Source organism: Pipistrellus hanaki (genome assembly GCF_964339955.1).
Source record: "Pipistrellus hanaki genome assembly, chromosome: 2".
In the NCBI taxonomy this organism is placed as follows: Eukaryota; Metazoa; Chordata; class Mammalia; order Chiroptera; family Vespertilionidae; genus Pipistrellus; species Pipistrellus hanaki.
The window spans coordinates 18,076,965-18,089,921 of NC_140504.1; the positions used below are offsets into that span (position 1 = coordinate 18,076,965).

The following is a 12,957-nucleotide window of genomic DNA, read 5'->3' on the forward strand; positions in this document are numbered from 1 at the left end:
TAAAATATATTTTTTATTGATTATTATTTTTTTTTTTGAGACAGGAAGGGGGAGAGAGAGAGAGAAATATCAATGAGATAGAACCATCATTGATAAGCTGCCTCCTGCATCCCCTTCCCCCCCCCCCCCCCCCGCCCCCCGGAGGATCTGGGAATCGAACCATGGCCTCTTGGTTCATGGCTCAACGCTCAACCACTAAGCTACACCAGCTGGGCATGAGGGCATTTTTTAAGGAGGATCAGAAGGTTGGAGAAGGAGCAGGGCCCTTTTTCTAGATATGTGCTTTGTTCTTTCCATCCAGTCCTTTGGGTGATGTTTCTTTTGTGCTAAATTGGCTCTTCCTGCGAAGATTCTCACTTTATCCCACCAATGCTCTGGTTGGGCCCTGTATCCATCTTCTCTCTCTTTTTTTTTTTTTTTTTTTTTTTTTTTAAATATATTTTATTGATTTTGTACAGAAATGAAGGGAGAGAGATAGAGAGTTAGAAACATCGATGAGAGAGAGTCATCGACCAGCTGCCTCTTGCACACCCCCTACTGGGGATATGCCCGCAACCAAGGTACATGCCCTTGACCGGAATCGAACCCGAGACCCTTCAGTCCCCAAGCCGACACTCTATCCATTGAGCCAAACCGGTCTCGGCTGTATCCATCTTCTTTTTCTTATATCTTCAATGGCTCAAAATATTTTATTATTAATAATAAACCAAGAAATATTTATCCATGATTGATAATGTCAAACTTAGTTTAGTCAAGCATCAAAGACATTTCACCCAAAAGCTTTCCCTGTACCCACCTTCTTACCACACAGAGCTGTGAGTGTGTTCAGGTAGCATTCTCACAGGGTATGAAGATGGACTGGACACCATAGAGCAGACCAGAGTTTGACTTTTACACACTTAGCTCACAGCGGCATCTGCTGAAGTCCAGAGCAGAGCAGCTTTGGAGAGAACCGAGGAGGTGTCTCCTCCATTCTCCTAAGCCAGTGGTTGGCAAACTCATAGTCAACACAGCCAAATATCAACAGTACAATGATTGAAATGTCTTTGAAGAGCGAAATTTTTTAAAACTTAAACTTCTTCTAACGCCACCTTCAAAATAGACTCGCCCAGGCCGTGGTATTTTATGAAAAGAGCCACACTCAAAGGGGCCAAAGAGCCACATGTGGCTCATGAGCCGCAGTTTGCTGACCACTGTTTTAGACTTACCATCGAGCTTTCCCACCTTTTATTTTTATTCCATCTCATTTAAGGGCTGGGGTAGAATAGAATGTCCCCCAGGCACACATGTGAGAATCTCAGGAAGTAGAATGGCCTATAAATGTGTAATTTAGAAACTCCTCTATCCTAGATTCTGACATGTTTTTGTCTACCTGCACCTTCTGTTCTGTGTTAAAATCCTCACCGGTATATTTTCTGTTCAAGTTTTCTTTGTTTTTTTCTCAATTATCACAGCACAATTTTCCACATTATCCATCACCTATCAGTCTTATACTTTGACATAGTGTGAAAACTATTTCCTAATTACGTGTTCACTCAGTGTGTGATTGTTACCCTTGTTAATGCGATCTTGTTCTATATTCACTGAATGCTTTGTATTCATCTTTTGTGTATTATTTTATAGGTTGACCAACCTCGACTTGGCCTCCCCTCCAGAGACTACTATGAATGCACTGGACTGTATAAAGAGGTAAAAAAAAAAAAAAAAAAAAAAAAAAAAAAAAAAGCAAGTAGAAACAAAATAAAACAAAAAAAAGCAACTAACAAATCTACAGAATCATTAGATGTAAACTTATAAATAATGAAAAGTACTAAGGCCAAGTGTATGTTCTTTATGTCCTTCACTCTGCACAGACACTTAAAATCAGACACAGTCATGAGCTCCCTTTGATAGAATGAATATTCTCAGCAGAATGAAGGTATTTTAAGAAACAAAGAAATTTGAAATTCCTTTTTTGTGTCTTGATTTTCAGTGTTTGTCTATGATCTATTTTAAAAAGACAATTTCAAATGCTTTAATCCCTCTACTAATTGGATCATTTGCAAAATGAACGGATGAGTCAGGGTATAGGGCAATGTCAAGGAGGACTAAAGCATGGTCCAGTTTGAGTACATCCTACTCTGTGGCACCCTTCCAGAGCCTTGTGATTTGACTTTCAGTGGACTACCTAGGGCACCGAGATCAGACAAACTTTTGCAGCCACCTTCTGACTCTGACATTGGTCAGGTAGCCAAGAGTTGTCATACTCCACAGAACTGATGGATGCTCTGGAGTGCTCCTTTTTGTCCCCCAGCCTTACCTCCCTCGGGCTGAGGTGTATGTGCTTTTTTTTATTGATGTAAAGGGACAACAGAAGACCCACTCGGCAGTGTGACATATTATTAGATCTTTTGGGAAGATGCTGGTTCTATAAATAATGTCTTCATAATTACTTTGTAGCTCAGAAGTAAGCTAAGTTTACCTTTGATGATCACAGTGTAGTAGTGATGTGGCTGAAAACTATTAGCTAAATATGTTGATGCTAAACATTTGTGTAATTTAGTTCAAATAACATGGCATAAATTCACTGTAAAGTATCTTTTTGAGTGGCTACACAATAATGAAATGAAGGGAAAGATATAAAAGGCCATGCTTAATAGCATAATCATGTGGGTGTGGGATTTGAGTTCATTGCAGTCTAGTTACTGTGTGGGTTGCAGCTATTGGCTTTATAAGCTGTCCAGCTGCTTCCTATTGCAGAGTGGAAGGTGATCGAGGAATTTTGGCTCATTTTACTACACTTTCATCTTCATCAACTAGGATGTTTTTCATATTTAGAATTGTGTCTTAAAAACATGCCCAAGATTTTTAATCCTAAAAATATACATTTTTTATTTAACATTTCTGATAGGAAGATACTTGGCAGTCAATGTATACATTTGATGTGGTGAATACACTCTGCTGTTATTCCAAAATGCGGTTGTTAAGATGATAGTGTATTTGTGCATCTTACATTCAATACTAACTCATAATTGAGAATAGGTTACAAATTGGCAGACATAGGCTTGAGTCTGATAAGAGGCATTTTTGTTTAAACTGCAACTTTTTGTTTGTTTTTTTAATTTGGATTAGTTTCTAACATTTTAAAATGTTAGAAGATTTCACTTGAGAATCCAGATTTCTTGATAAATTAGTAGAATTGGAAACCCTACGCCTCATTGCCATATGGCAGTAGTTAGACCTCTTTAGGTAGGTAGGTCACTTGTTCTCTAGGTTAGAGCCATTATTACCTATATGAGTCATTGATTTATGTTGTCTTCCTGGTCCCTGAGATGCTTGTGTTTGTAAATTAGTTGGGTCCTGGCTAAGTTTCAGTAACAAAGTGACCTGAAAATACTGGAACTCAAATAAGAGAGAAGTTTATTTCTTTTTCCTGTTATAGTCCAAAGGTAGACAGAAAGTCTAGGTGAGGTAGGAACCTCTGTTCCATGTGAATGGCCAGGAACACAGCTTCCTTTGATCTTTGACCTTGATAGTGTTTTATATGAGTCTAACTGGTCAAGGTTGATTCAACAGTGCCTGGTTCACATTTCAGGCCACAGGGAAAAGAAAAGGAAATAGGTAGACAAATTATTTCTTTTTGTGTAAGTGAAGCAGAAGTTGTACTCATTCCATTGATTAGAACAATTGTCATGTGGTCACAACTAAATTTTAAGGAGGTTGGGAAATGTAGTCTTAAGGTAGACATGCATGTATGCCTTATTAAAATTTAGTTTTGGGGAGAAATGTTCTATTATTAAAAAGAAGCAATCTCTACCTCAGTTTGGGAAATACTCTATTTGTAGTCAAATAACAGATTAGGGATCAAATCTAGGAACAATAATATATTATGTTTATAGAGTTTATAAGTGGACATCTAAAATTCAGAGGGTTATTCCAAAACACTCAGCAAAACAGTAGTAGAACCCCAGGTAGAACTTTTGTCCTTATCTATTGCTCCTTCCATTACATCATTCCAACTTTATAAAAGTAGTCCTTCATACTAGTAGAGTTCCTTTTTTTTTACTATTTAAAAAAAAAATTATTTCAGAGAGGAAAGGAGAGGGAGAGAGATAGAAATATCAATAATGAGAGAGAATCATTGATTGGCTGCTTCAGTGATGAGATAGAATAATTGATCGGCTACCTCCTGCACACCCTTTACTGGGGATTGAGCCTGCAACCTGGGCATGTGCCCTTGACTGGAATCAAACCCACAGGCAGATGACTATCCACTGAGCCAAATTAGCTAGGGCACTAGTAGAGTTCTTTAAATGAGAAAATAATTTAGAAAACTCAGTAGCATGCACAGCCCAGAAGTTACTATCAGCTCAAATTAGATGCCCTCCAATGATCTGGATTAGACTAGCAAACACACAGCATCTTGCTGCCTGGACGCCCTTCCGTAACAATGGCTATTTGGTCATCACACTCTTTCCTGCTTACTTCAGACTGCAAAATACTTCTCAACTCAGTGCTGCAAGTTCCAAGCAACTTCTTTCCAGTTGGAGGCAGTTGGCATATGAGATGAAACCTAATTATTATCCTGAAAATGGATGATTCCTAGAATATTTCTGTACCCTCCCCTCTTTTAAAATAAATTCTTTTGGTGGGTTTGGGGAGAAGGGGGAATGTATGTGTTTAGCTATGGGGTGGGAGGATCAAATTTGTCCTTATTTTCCTCATAATATTAGCTATGTTTCCCCAATTATTACCACCTGAAATTTCTTACTTAATTTCCTCAGCATCCCCAGACAGATTTCAAATAAAAGTTAATTTTAGTTTTTCAGCTACCTCACTATCTCTGAAATAAGTCAACCCTTTTAAGTATTTTCCTCTGTGTTTTATTGTTTCATGAAAAAAAAAAATGGTGAAAGGACAAGATAACAAAATGATATCTAGTGGAGAAGATATGTTGTGGAGACTTCATAAAGCTGGAAGAAATCTTAATGTATCGCTGGACTTCATTGATTTTCTTGCTTATAAGTTTTTAGAGATGCTATTTCCTTTACCAGGAACATTTCACACACACATGCCACCTGCCCAGCTCTCTTCCTTTTCCCCTTACTCTTTAAATCTGAGTTTAAATTTTGCTTTCTCTTGGAACTTTTGACTAGATGAAGACACCTACAGTATATGTTTCTATAGCACATGGGTTTCTGTAGATGTTTTTACTTAATGTCTTCTTTTTTTTTTCCCTAAAAAACTGTAAACTTAATGGGAGCAATGTTATATTTCACTTATTCTTGGTGTTAGTCCCAGTACTCAGCACAGTTTCTGGTCCTTAGTAATTATCAAATAAATATTGTAGGTCAGTGGATGAATGGTTGAGGGGGGAGTTGGAAGGGAAGAGAGGAAAGAAAAAGAAAAGAGAAGAACCCAGTTTCATTAGGGGTCCTTTCTACTTCCTTATCTTGATTCTTAAGGATGTGTCAACTCTATGGCAGCCATAGCTCATAGAATACACTTCCTGAGCATCTTGTAAACATCTTACAAACCATGTATCCTTTTCATCTTATCTTTTTCTTTTTCTTTTCTTTTCTTTTCTTTTTTTTTTTAACATATTTTATTGATTTTTTACAGAGAGGAAGAAAGAGGGATAGAGAGTTAAAAACATCGATGAGAGAGAATCATCGATCAGCTGCCTCTTGCACACCCCCTACTGGGGATGTGCTTGAAACCACATGTCCTTGACCGGAATCGAACCCGGGACCTTTCAGTCTGCAGGCCAACGCTCTATCCATTGAGCCAAACCTGTTTCAGCCCTTTTCATCTTTTCAAACTCTGCTACAGTCAATTTGCCTGAGACATTTACACATTCAGTGAGCCTCATATTTTTTTATTATTTTATTGAAAAGAACCAAGAGAAGTTTTGAAGACTGACATGAGGTTGCCAACATTTTCTTTTACCGAGAAAGGTGCTGTCTTTGACTAGAGAAGCCTGACTTCCTTGCCTTAGCTAATGATTCTCAAACTGTGGTGTGGAGTCTGGGTGTGCAGATAGGCCTCAGGAGCTGGAGATAAGGGAGGGTCATTCCCCATCTTTAATCCAAAGCACCCTAATCCAAGATCTTTTTAATCAAATGATTACTTAATCCCATTTCCCCTAGATTCTTTTTCAGCCTTCCTTCTGGGATAGCCAGTTCACCCGGAGAATCATCTTTCATAGTTCTGAAACTTCATATAAACAATGAACATAGCACCCACAATTGTAAGAAAGCCCATTTCACTTCACAGAAGCATTTGTTCACTTCTGCTACCTTAAGAATGGAATTTTTGTTGTTGTGATATTTTATTTAAATCATATCACAGTACAAGTAAAATACCTTGTTTTGTGACACCACTAAATAATGAAAGTAGGTAATGTTTTGGTTTTTTTTTTTTTTTTCCAGAACTATATTGGGCCTCCTTCCTTTAAAACAAAGCCTACTTTACTCCTGTTAAAAGACCTTTCAAACTTTTTGTGTGCTGTTATTCTGGCAGTTTTAAATGTTATCTTTTTGAGAAATGCATGTTGTATCCCTGTGGTTATTATTCTAAACTTAAATGTCTCAGTTCCTTTTTCGTTTTCTGTCCTTTACCTCTCGCTTAAAAAGGAAACATATCCTAAGGCAATAGAAACCCAAAGATTTATATTCTTATAATTTTTACATGACAGAATTGTACATTTTCTTTAAATAATTAAGGTTATTCAGGCACAGACTCTAAGAGTCAAATGGGACATTAGAGGATTTAGTCCAACTAAATTGGGTACAGAGACCCAAAAAGTAAAATGCCTTGCTTAAAGGTCATAGATTAGAAGAGCTAGGGACATTCATTGTAAGCAGTAAAACCTACTTGGATGAACTTAAATATTGTTTAAAAAAAAAAAATCTCACTTGACCCTAAAGCTTTAAGGATAGATCAGGCATGGTAGTTACAGGGGTTCAATTATATCATCTTATCTCTTCATTCCTCTTTCTCAAGGTTCTATTTTCTTTTGTGGTGGCTTCTTTTTCTAGAACTCTATCTCCATGTGGCATCAAAAGATAATCATTGGTAGTTTCACAATCCAGAAAAAGAGCAATTCCATCTCCTTATGTCTATCAAATTCTGAGAAAAGGTCCCCAGTTGATCCTATCTCAGACATCTGCTCTTCAACCAGCCACTGTGACCAGGAAACTGAGTTAACTAGTTGATAGTGTCAGCTAATCTCCATGACTCAGGAAAGGAGATCCCTTGATTGACAGTCCTACCAACAGGAAGCAGAATAAAGGTTCTGTTATGAGAAGATAGAGGAGAAATAGCTACTATAGCCCACCTTACAATTTTCCTGTTTCTCAGTTCTCAGTCTAGCTTTCCTTCCAGACAATGCTATTCTGCACAAGCAGCTGAGAGCAAATCTCATTTAAAAGTATTATTAAGCTAGCTCATGTGCATGGCATATGTTGCCAAACAAGACTAGATAAACACTATTTTATTCCAGAGGCTTAGAATCTAAGATTGTTAACTCAGTGTTGTATAGGCCAAGTATTAGGCAGAAGGCTGTACAAATACATACACTAAAAATTGACATGTCTTACCAGTTTGGTTTATCTGACTGGCTCTTCTCCTGTGAAGCTTTCTTTCCCTGGATATAACTAGAACTTTCTAAATGTCATGACAAAGGAACTGATCTCAAAATGAGTTCATCAAGAAACCTCTCATACATCCTCTCTTGTTAAAGAGGTAGAACCTGATTTATGAGATATTCTGATTATCTGAAGATGACTTCATGCCACACTACTACCTTAAAGGCTATAAGTAATGAGATTGAAACAATCCCTCTGGGGATCAAGCCTGTAAACCAGGCATGTGCCCCCCTACCGGGAATTGAATCACTCCTGGTTCATAGGTCACTGCTCAACCATTGAGCCACGGCGGCCAGGCCAGTGTTTTATTTTTAAAAGAAGGGCTGCCTAGATATTTAGATATTTAGGTTTCTTTTTCACCAGATTCACTATATCAAAGCTTGAACAAGGTTGTCTTAGGACTCAAAAAAGATAGCCGACTCTAGCCCTTGTCCTAATAACCAATTGCTCTCACTGATGCACACACAAAAACTGAATTTTAACTTTAAAAATATTCTGACCAGTGTATTATTTAAATTTTACAATGTGTTAATTACCTTTCCCTGGAATCATGACAATTACAGTCATTTGGCATTTTATATATCTATAATACAAGTATCTCGAGGGAGGAAATTAAAACCCTGAGTAGAATCGTATCTTGTAGAAAGGATTTAACAGCAGCAGTAAGCCTGCATTCTGACAGCTCCTATGTAATTTTGGAAGTTAGAAAGGATAATCAAGATATTAAGACATGCTGCAATCATTCACATTGGAATAGTTGCCAAATAATGAAGTGCATTAAAGGAAGTGGTGCATTCCATGTAGCTATATTAAATATCGATATTTAAGCATCGCAGAAGCCAGTGCTTCCATCTGTGCTTACGTTAGGCCAAGTACCATAGTCTTTTTAAATATATATATATATATATATATATATATATATATATATATATATATATATATATATATATATATTTTAATTGATTTCAGAGAGGAAGGGAGAGAGAGATAGAAACATCAATGGGGAGAGAGAATCATTGATTGGCTGCTTCCTGCACACCCCACAGTGGGGATTGAGCCCTAAACCCAGGCATATGCCTTGACGAAGAATTGAATTGTGACTTCTTTGTTAATAGGTTAAGGCTCAACCATTGAGCCACACTGGCCAGGCCCATAGTCTTTAGATACATCTATAAGAATGAAGTTACTGGAGTAGAATCAGTTTGCAGTGTCAGCAAAGTGCAAGAGAGCATTCTTCTTATTATTTTTTTATTTGATTAACAAAAAATCCCATAGAGTGAAAACCAATGTCAGTAGCTTGATATTGAAAAATGCAAATTACCATTTTGTTCATAGTCAGTAGCAATTTTCTGATGAATGCAGATGAATTTATATGATTTGAAATACAGTTAATTAAAAATCACGGCATGCTTAGCTTTTGTAATAGTTGGTCCCGTTAGGTGTTAACTCAGACATATTTGTTTATTTCAAAGTGAAACAAGAATTCTGATTACCTTTGAGTAGGAAAAGAATGGAGTTCACAAGAATACACATAAAGCCATTCTATTATCTTGTGTCTTAGTGATTAGATTTTTAAACACAGAGTCACAGCTGAGCCTGTGTTAAAAATCTCATAGTTTGTTTTATTGAGTGTCAAATCTATAGATAGAGATGCTAGCTAGACATCCCAGCATCACGTGGTATCATGGAAAAGAGAGCCCTCTCCCCAGGGAACTGTTTGCTTAGTGTTTAATAAAGATCATGGTATGCTAGTATCTAAAGCTTACTTAAAAGTGTTACTTGACTTTAAAATGCTATATAATAAAGAGGTGATATGCAAATTGGCCATCACTCCAACACAAGATGGCAGCCCCAAATTGGTCAAAGATGGCCAACAGAGGAGGGCAGTTGTGGGCGATCAGGCTGGCAGGGCAGGGCAGTTGGGAGGACAAGGCCTTCAGGGGAGGGCAGTTGGGGACCAGCCTGCAGGGGAGGGAAATTAGGAGCAATTAGGCCAACAGGGGAGCAGTTAAGTGTTGATCAGGCTGGCAGGGGAGTAGTTAGGGAGTGACCAGGCTGACAGGCAGAAGTGGTTAGGGGCAGTCAGGCAGGTGAGCGGGTGGGAGCCAGCAGTCCTGGATTGTAAGAGGGATGTCCGACTATTGGTTTAGGCCCAATCCTACCCGGCACCAGGCCTCTAATTGATAATAACTGTACATTTTGCTGAGGTTCTTGCTTGATAATAAGTTTCCAACTCTCCATGAGTTTTATGTTTAATCCTTTTAATGAGTCACTGTAAATTCAGATGAATGTAACATAGCCCTATCACTGATAATAAATGAGAAGGGATATAAAACTTTCTTGAAACTGTGAAAGTGTTAAGCACTGGATAGCCTTCATTTGTACCTACCCTGTGAACAGGTAGTAGAGAAATAGCAGTTCCCTTCTATCTAAATTGTGTGGCTTCTGTAATCATGGTTGTTTGTCATCCAGTTGGTGCTGGGAACTTGAATTTTGAGAGAATTTTCATGAGGTGGGATCATCATTTATTTTACTTGCTGATAGTTAAATAATGGCTAAATGGCAATGGGTTGAGATTTATGAAAATGGCATTCAGTTTCCTGGAGTTGATGCCACTCTGAACTTGAAGACGACATTGATAAATTATATAAACGTTTCATAATTTAACTAGCTTACCTTCACAAAGTTAAAATGTATGTGACGGATAAAATGCAAAGAACTTGGGTATAGGAATCTCTTTCACGACCCGCGTGGAAAGAGTTCCAATTCAGGGTTCGGATTCTGGAGAAGGGCCACACACAAATGAAAGGAGACTTGAAGAAATTCAATTTGGCGATATGGGGGGCCAGGCTGTAGTCCAACTCTAGTGGGAGAACTACTAGTGCTCTGGCCCTGCCATCCTCTTTTATTGAGGCTTTGGGAAAAACATCTTAGGCAACATAAACAGAAATTTACATGTAGCCCTTAGGTAGGAAGTAACAAAAACGGACACGGGACAAACAAGGTGGAGGCTGTTTCAGCTAACAATGTCTCAACTAAAGGGTGAGTGGTTAGAGCAATTAAGGTTGTTGACCAGCCTTCCTGGCTTCCTGTCAACATCTCTTTTTTAGTGAAACTGATTTGTTTCCCAGCACTTGGGTTCTTAGAAGAAAGCTGATATTCAAATCTATGGAATCTTAGAAATTTCATAGTAATGGGAGCCAACTATGGAATTAACTAAAACCCACAGGTTTATGTTGGAGGTGCTCATGAGAACATAATCTCATTAAAAAAAGAAATACTGGTTGGCCAGAGGAAACAGATATAAAGGTATAAAGATATCCTGTTAATATTAATATGAATTTGTGGCCATGTCTTCATGAATAGCTATATATATATATATATATATATATATATATATATATATATATATATATGGCACATTGATTTTCTAGGAAAGCGTATCTATTTTATTGTGTTTTATCTGTTACAGGAAATTAATATTGAATGGGAAATAAAATTTTACATTAAAGTACTGTGATATATATTTAGAAGGTTTTCCAGCAATTTACTGTTATTTGTTTCTTGCAGACTTGTACAGCATATGTGGATTTTATGATTTCTGTGGCCAAATTGATACGTCAGGAAAGAGGACTGCCCATAGATGAAAACCAGCTTTCTATGGAAATGAATAAAGTTATGGAATTGGAAAAAGAAATTGCCAATGTAAAACACATTATCTCTGATACACTGAATAACATTAACTACTTTTTCTTTCTTCTTCTCTCTATTACATTTTAAGGGTGAAAGGTACCACTCTTTAACCAAGTGATAAAAATGCATAGCTTAGTAAAGGATCATTAACTTTAAGAGGACCTTTGAAACTGTAGAATTTTATAGTAAACTGGGTTTTCGACATCCAGGAGATATACTAAGTTTGACAAATATTAAACTAGGTACATTTAATTACCTATTACAAGTGAATTACATCAAAATTCTAACTACAGCCAAACTGTTGTGGAATTGTCCTTGAGACTCAAGACACACTTAATTGCTAACTGTTAAGTAAAGCTGTTTTAGTCTTGATAGGCACAATGTTACTTAAAAAAAAAATTATAGAGATTATCTCTATCCCTTGGCTAAGAAATATTAACCCTGAACATGGCTGCATGACTGTATGACGTCACCGAGTTCTGACTGCCAGGCTGCTCAGCTCAGGAGGGGAGATCTCGCAGGAAGAGTTTGCCAGCAGAGCCCAAGGGTATTTTCATGAATTTCCTCTAGTGGCAGGTGAACTCTTGGAGTCTGAGTTTGCATTTTCTAGTCTGACTGGGTCTGTAGTCTCAAGTGAGTAAATTCTGTTGAAGCAACATCGAGGGTAATGGATTGAACCCAAGTTTGGTTTCAGCCTAGTCTCCACAGAGCTCTTGCTGACATTGCAGACAGCAGCCTGCTCTCCTACAGCCCATTGACTTAACACTGCCAGCGGAACCTTGAAGACTGGAGATCTTTGAGGACAATTTTAGCTTTCCTGGGACTACATGAAACCAAAAATCTCCTGTCAGAGCCAGACTCTGCTTGGAGCTATAGCAGGATGAAGGGAAGATCGTTGGGTTACTCGTGGCTCTGTGTTGAACACAGAGTTATTAGAGAACAGTTCATTGCCCTAGGTTTTTACCACTTGAACCTTCCCAGACCATGTTCTCCTTAAATCAGCCTCAGCTTTTTAATAGTTGGATCTCAAAATTATTTGTGTCTATATTTCCTCTCTTCTCTTAGACTCTGAGGTATGGGTGGTACCTTAGTCACCTTTGAATCATCTGTGTATCTCTAACAGTGTCCAGCTAATTATTGCATGTGGGATATGGTCAATAAATAATTTTGGGAAAAAAAAAAAAGGCATAAATAAGTGACCTAAAGGGGAAATGGGAGCCATTGTCTCTGAGAAACAAGTCCCAGTTTAATTCACTTCAGCCATTAGCTGGGAGAAAGAGGAGGAGGAGGGGGGAAAGGGTATGTCATTGCATTTCTTCTTCTTTTTTTTTTTTCTTCTTATTTTTGTGAATCAGTGGAAAAAAGTAAAGCTGGATATGGTTGACTAGTATAGAGCAGCAAACTGCTTAGGCAGGATGGGAGTTTAGTCAGAAAAGTGCAAAGTGCTAGCACTCCTCAGATACTTTGCAACCTAAACATAATTTTTCTGTTTTATTTGTTTTAAATTCTTGTAGAAACCACTCTGATGTGGGTTTTTTTTTTCTTTTTTTTTTTTTTCCTGTCTAAATTATAACTTGGACACTGGAAAATAATGGTGGGGGGTGGGAGGCAGAATTTGCACGATAAATTGGAGATG

General features: G+C 37.7%; 1 protein-coding gene across 3 annotated transcripts in view; it reads left to right on the plus strand.

Moving 5' to 3' along the window:
* Positions 1–12,957, plus strand: part of MME (membrane metalloendopeptidase) — a 94,632-nt gene that overhangs the window by 36,993 nt on the left and 44,682 nt on the right. For all 3 annotated transcript variants that reach the window (XM_084873855.1, XM_084873856.1, XM_084873857.1), the window contains exons 8-9: positions 1,624–1,689; positions 11,199–11,333. In XM_084873855.1, the coding sequence (XP_084729981.1) occupies positions 1,624–1,689; positions 11,199–11,333 (201 nt within the window). The remainder of the gene's footprint in view (positions 1–1,623; positions 1,690–11,198; positions 11,334–12,957) is intronic.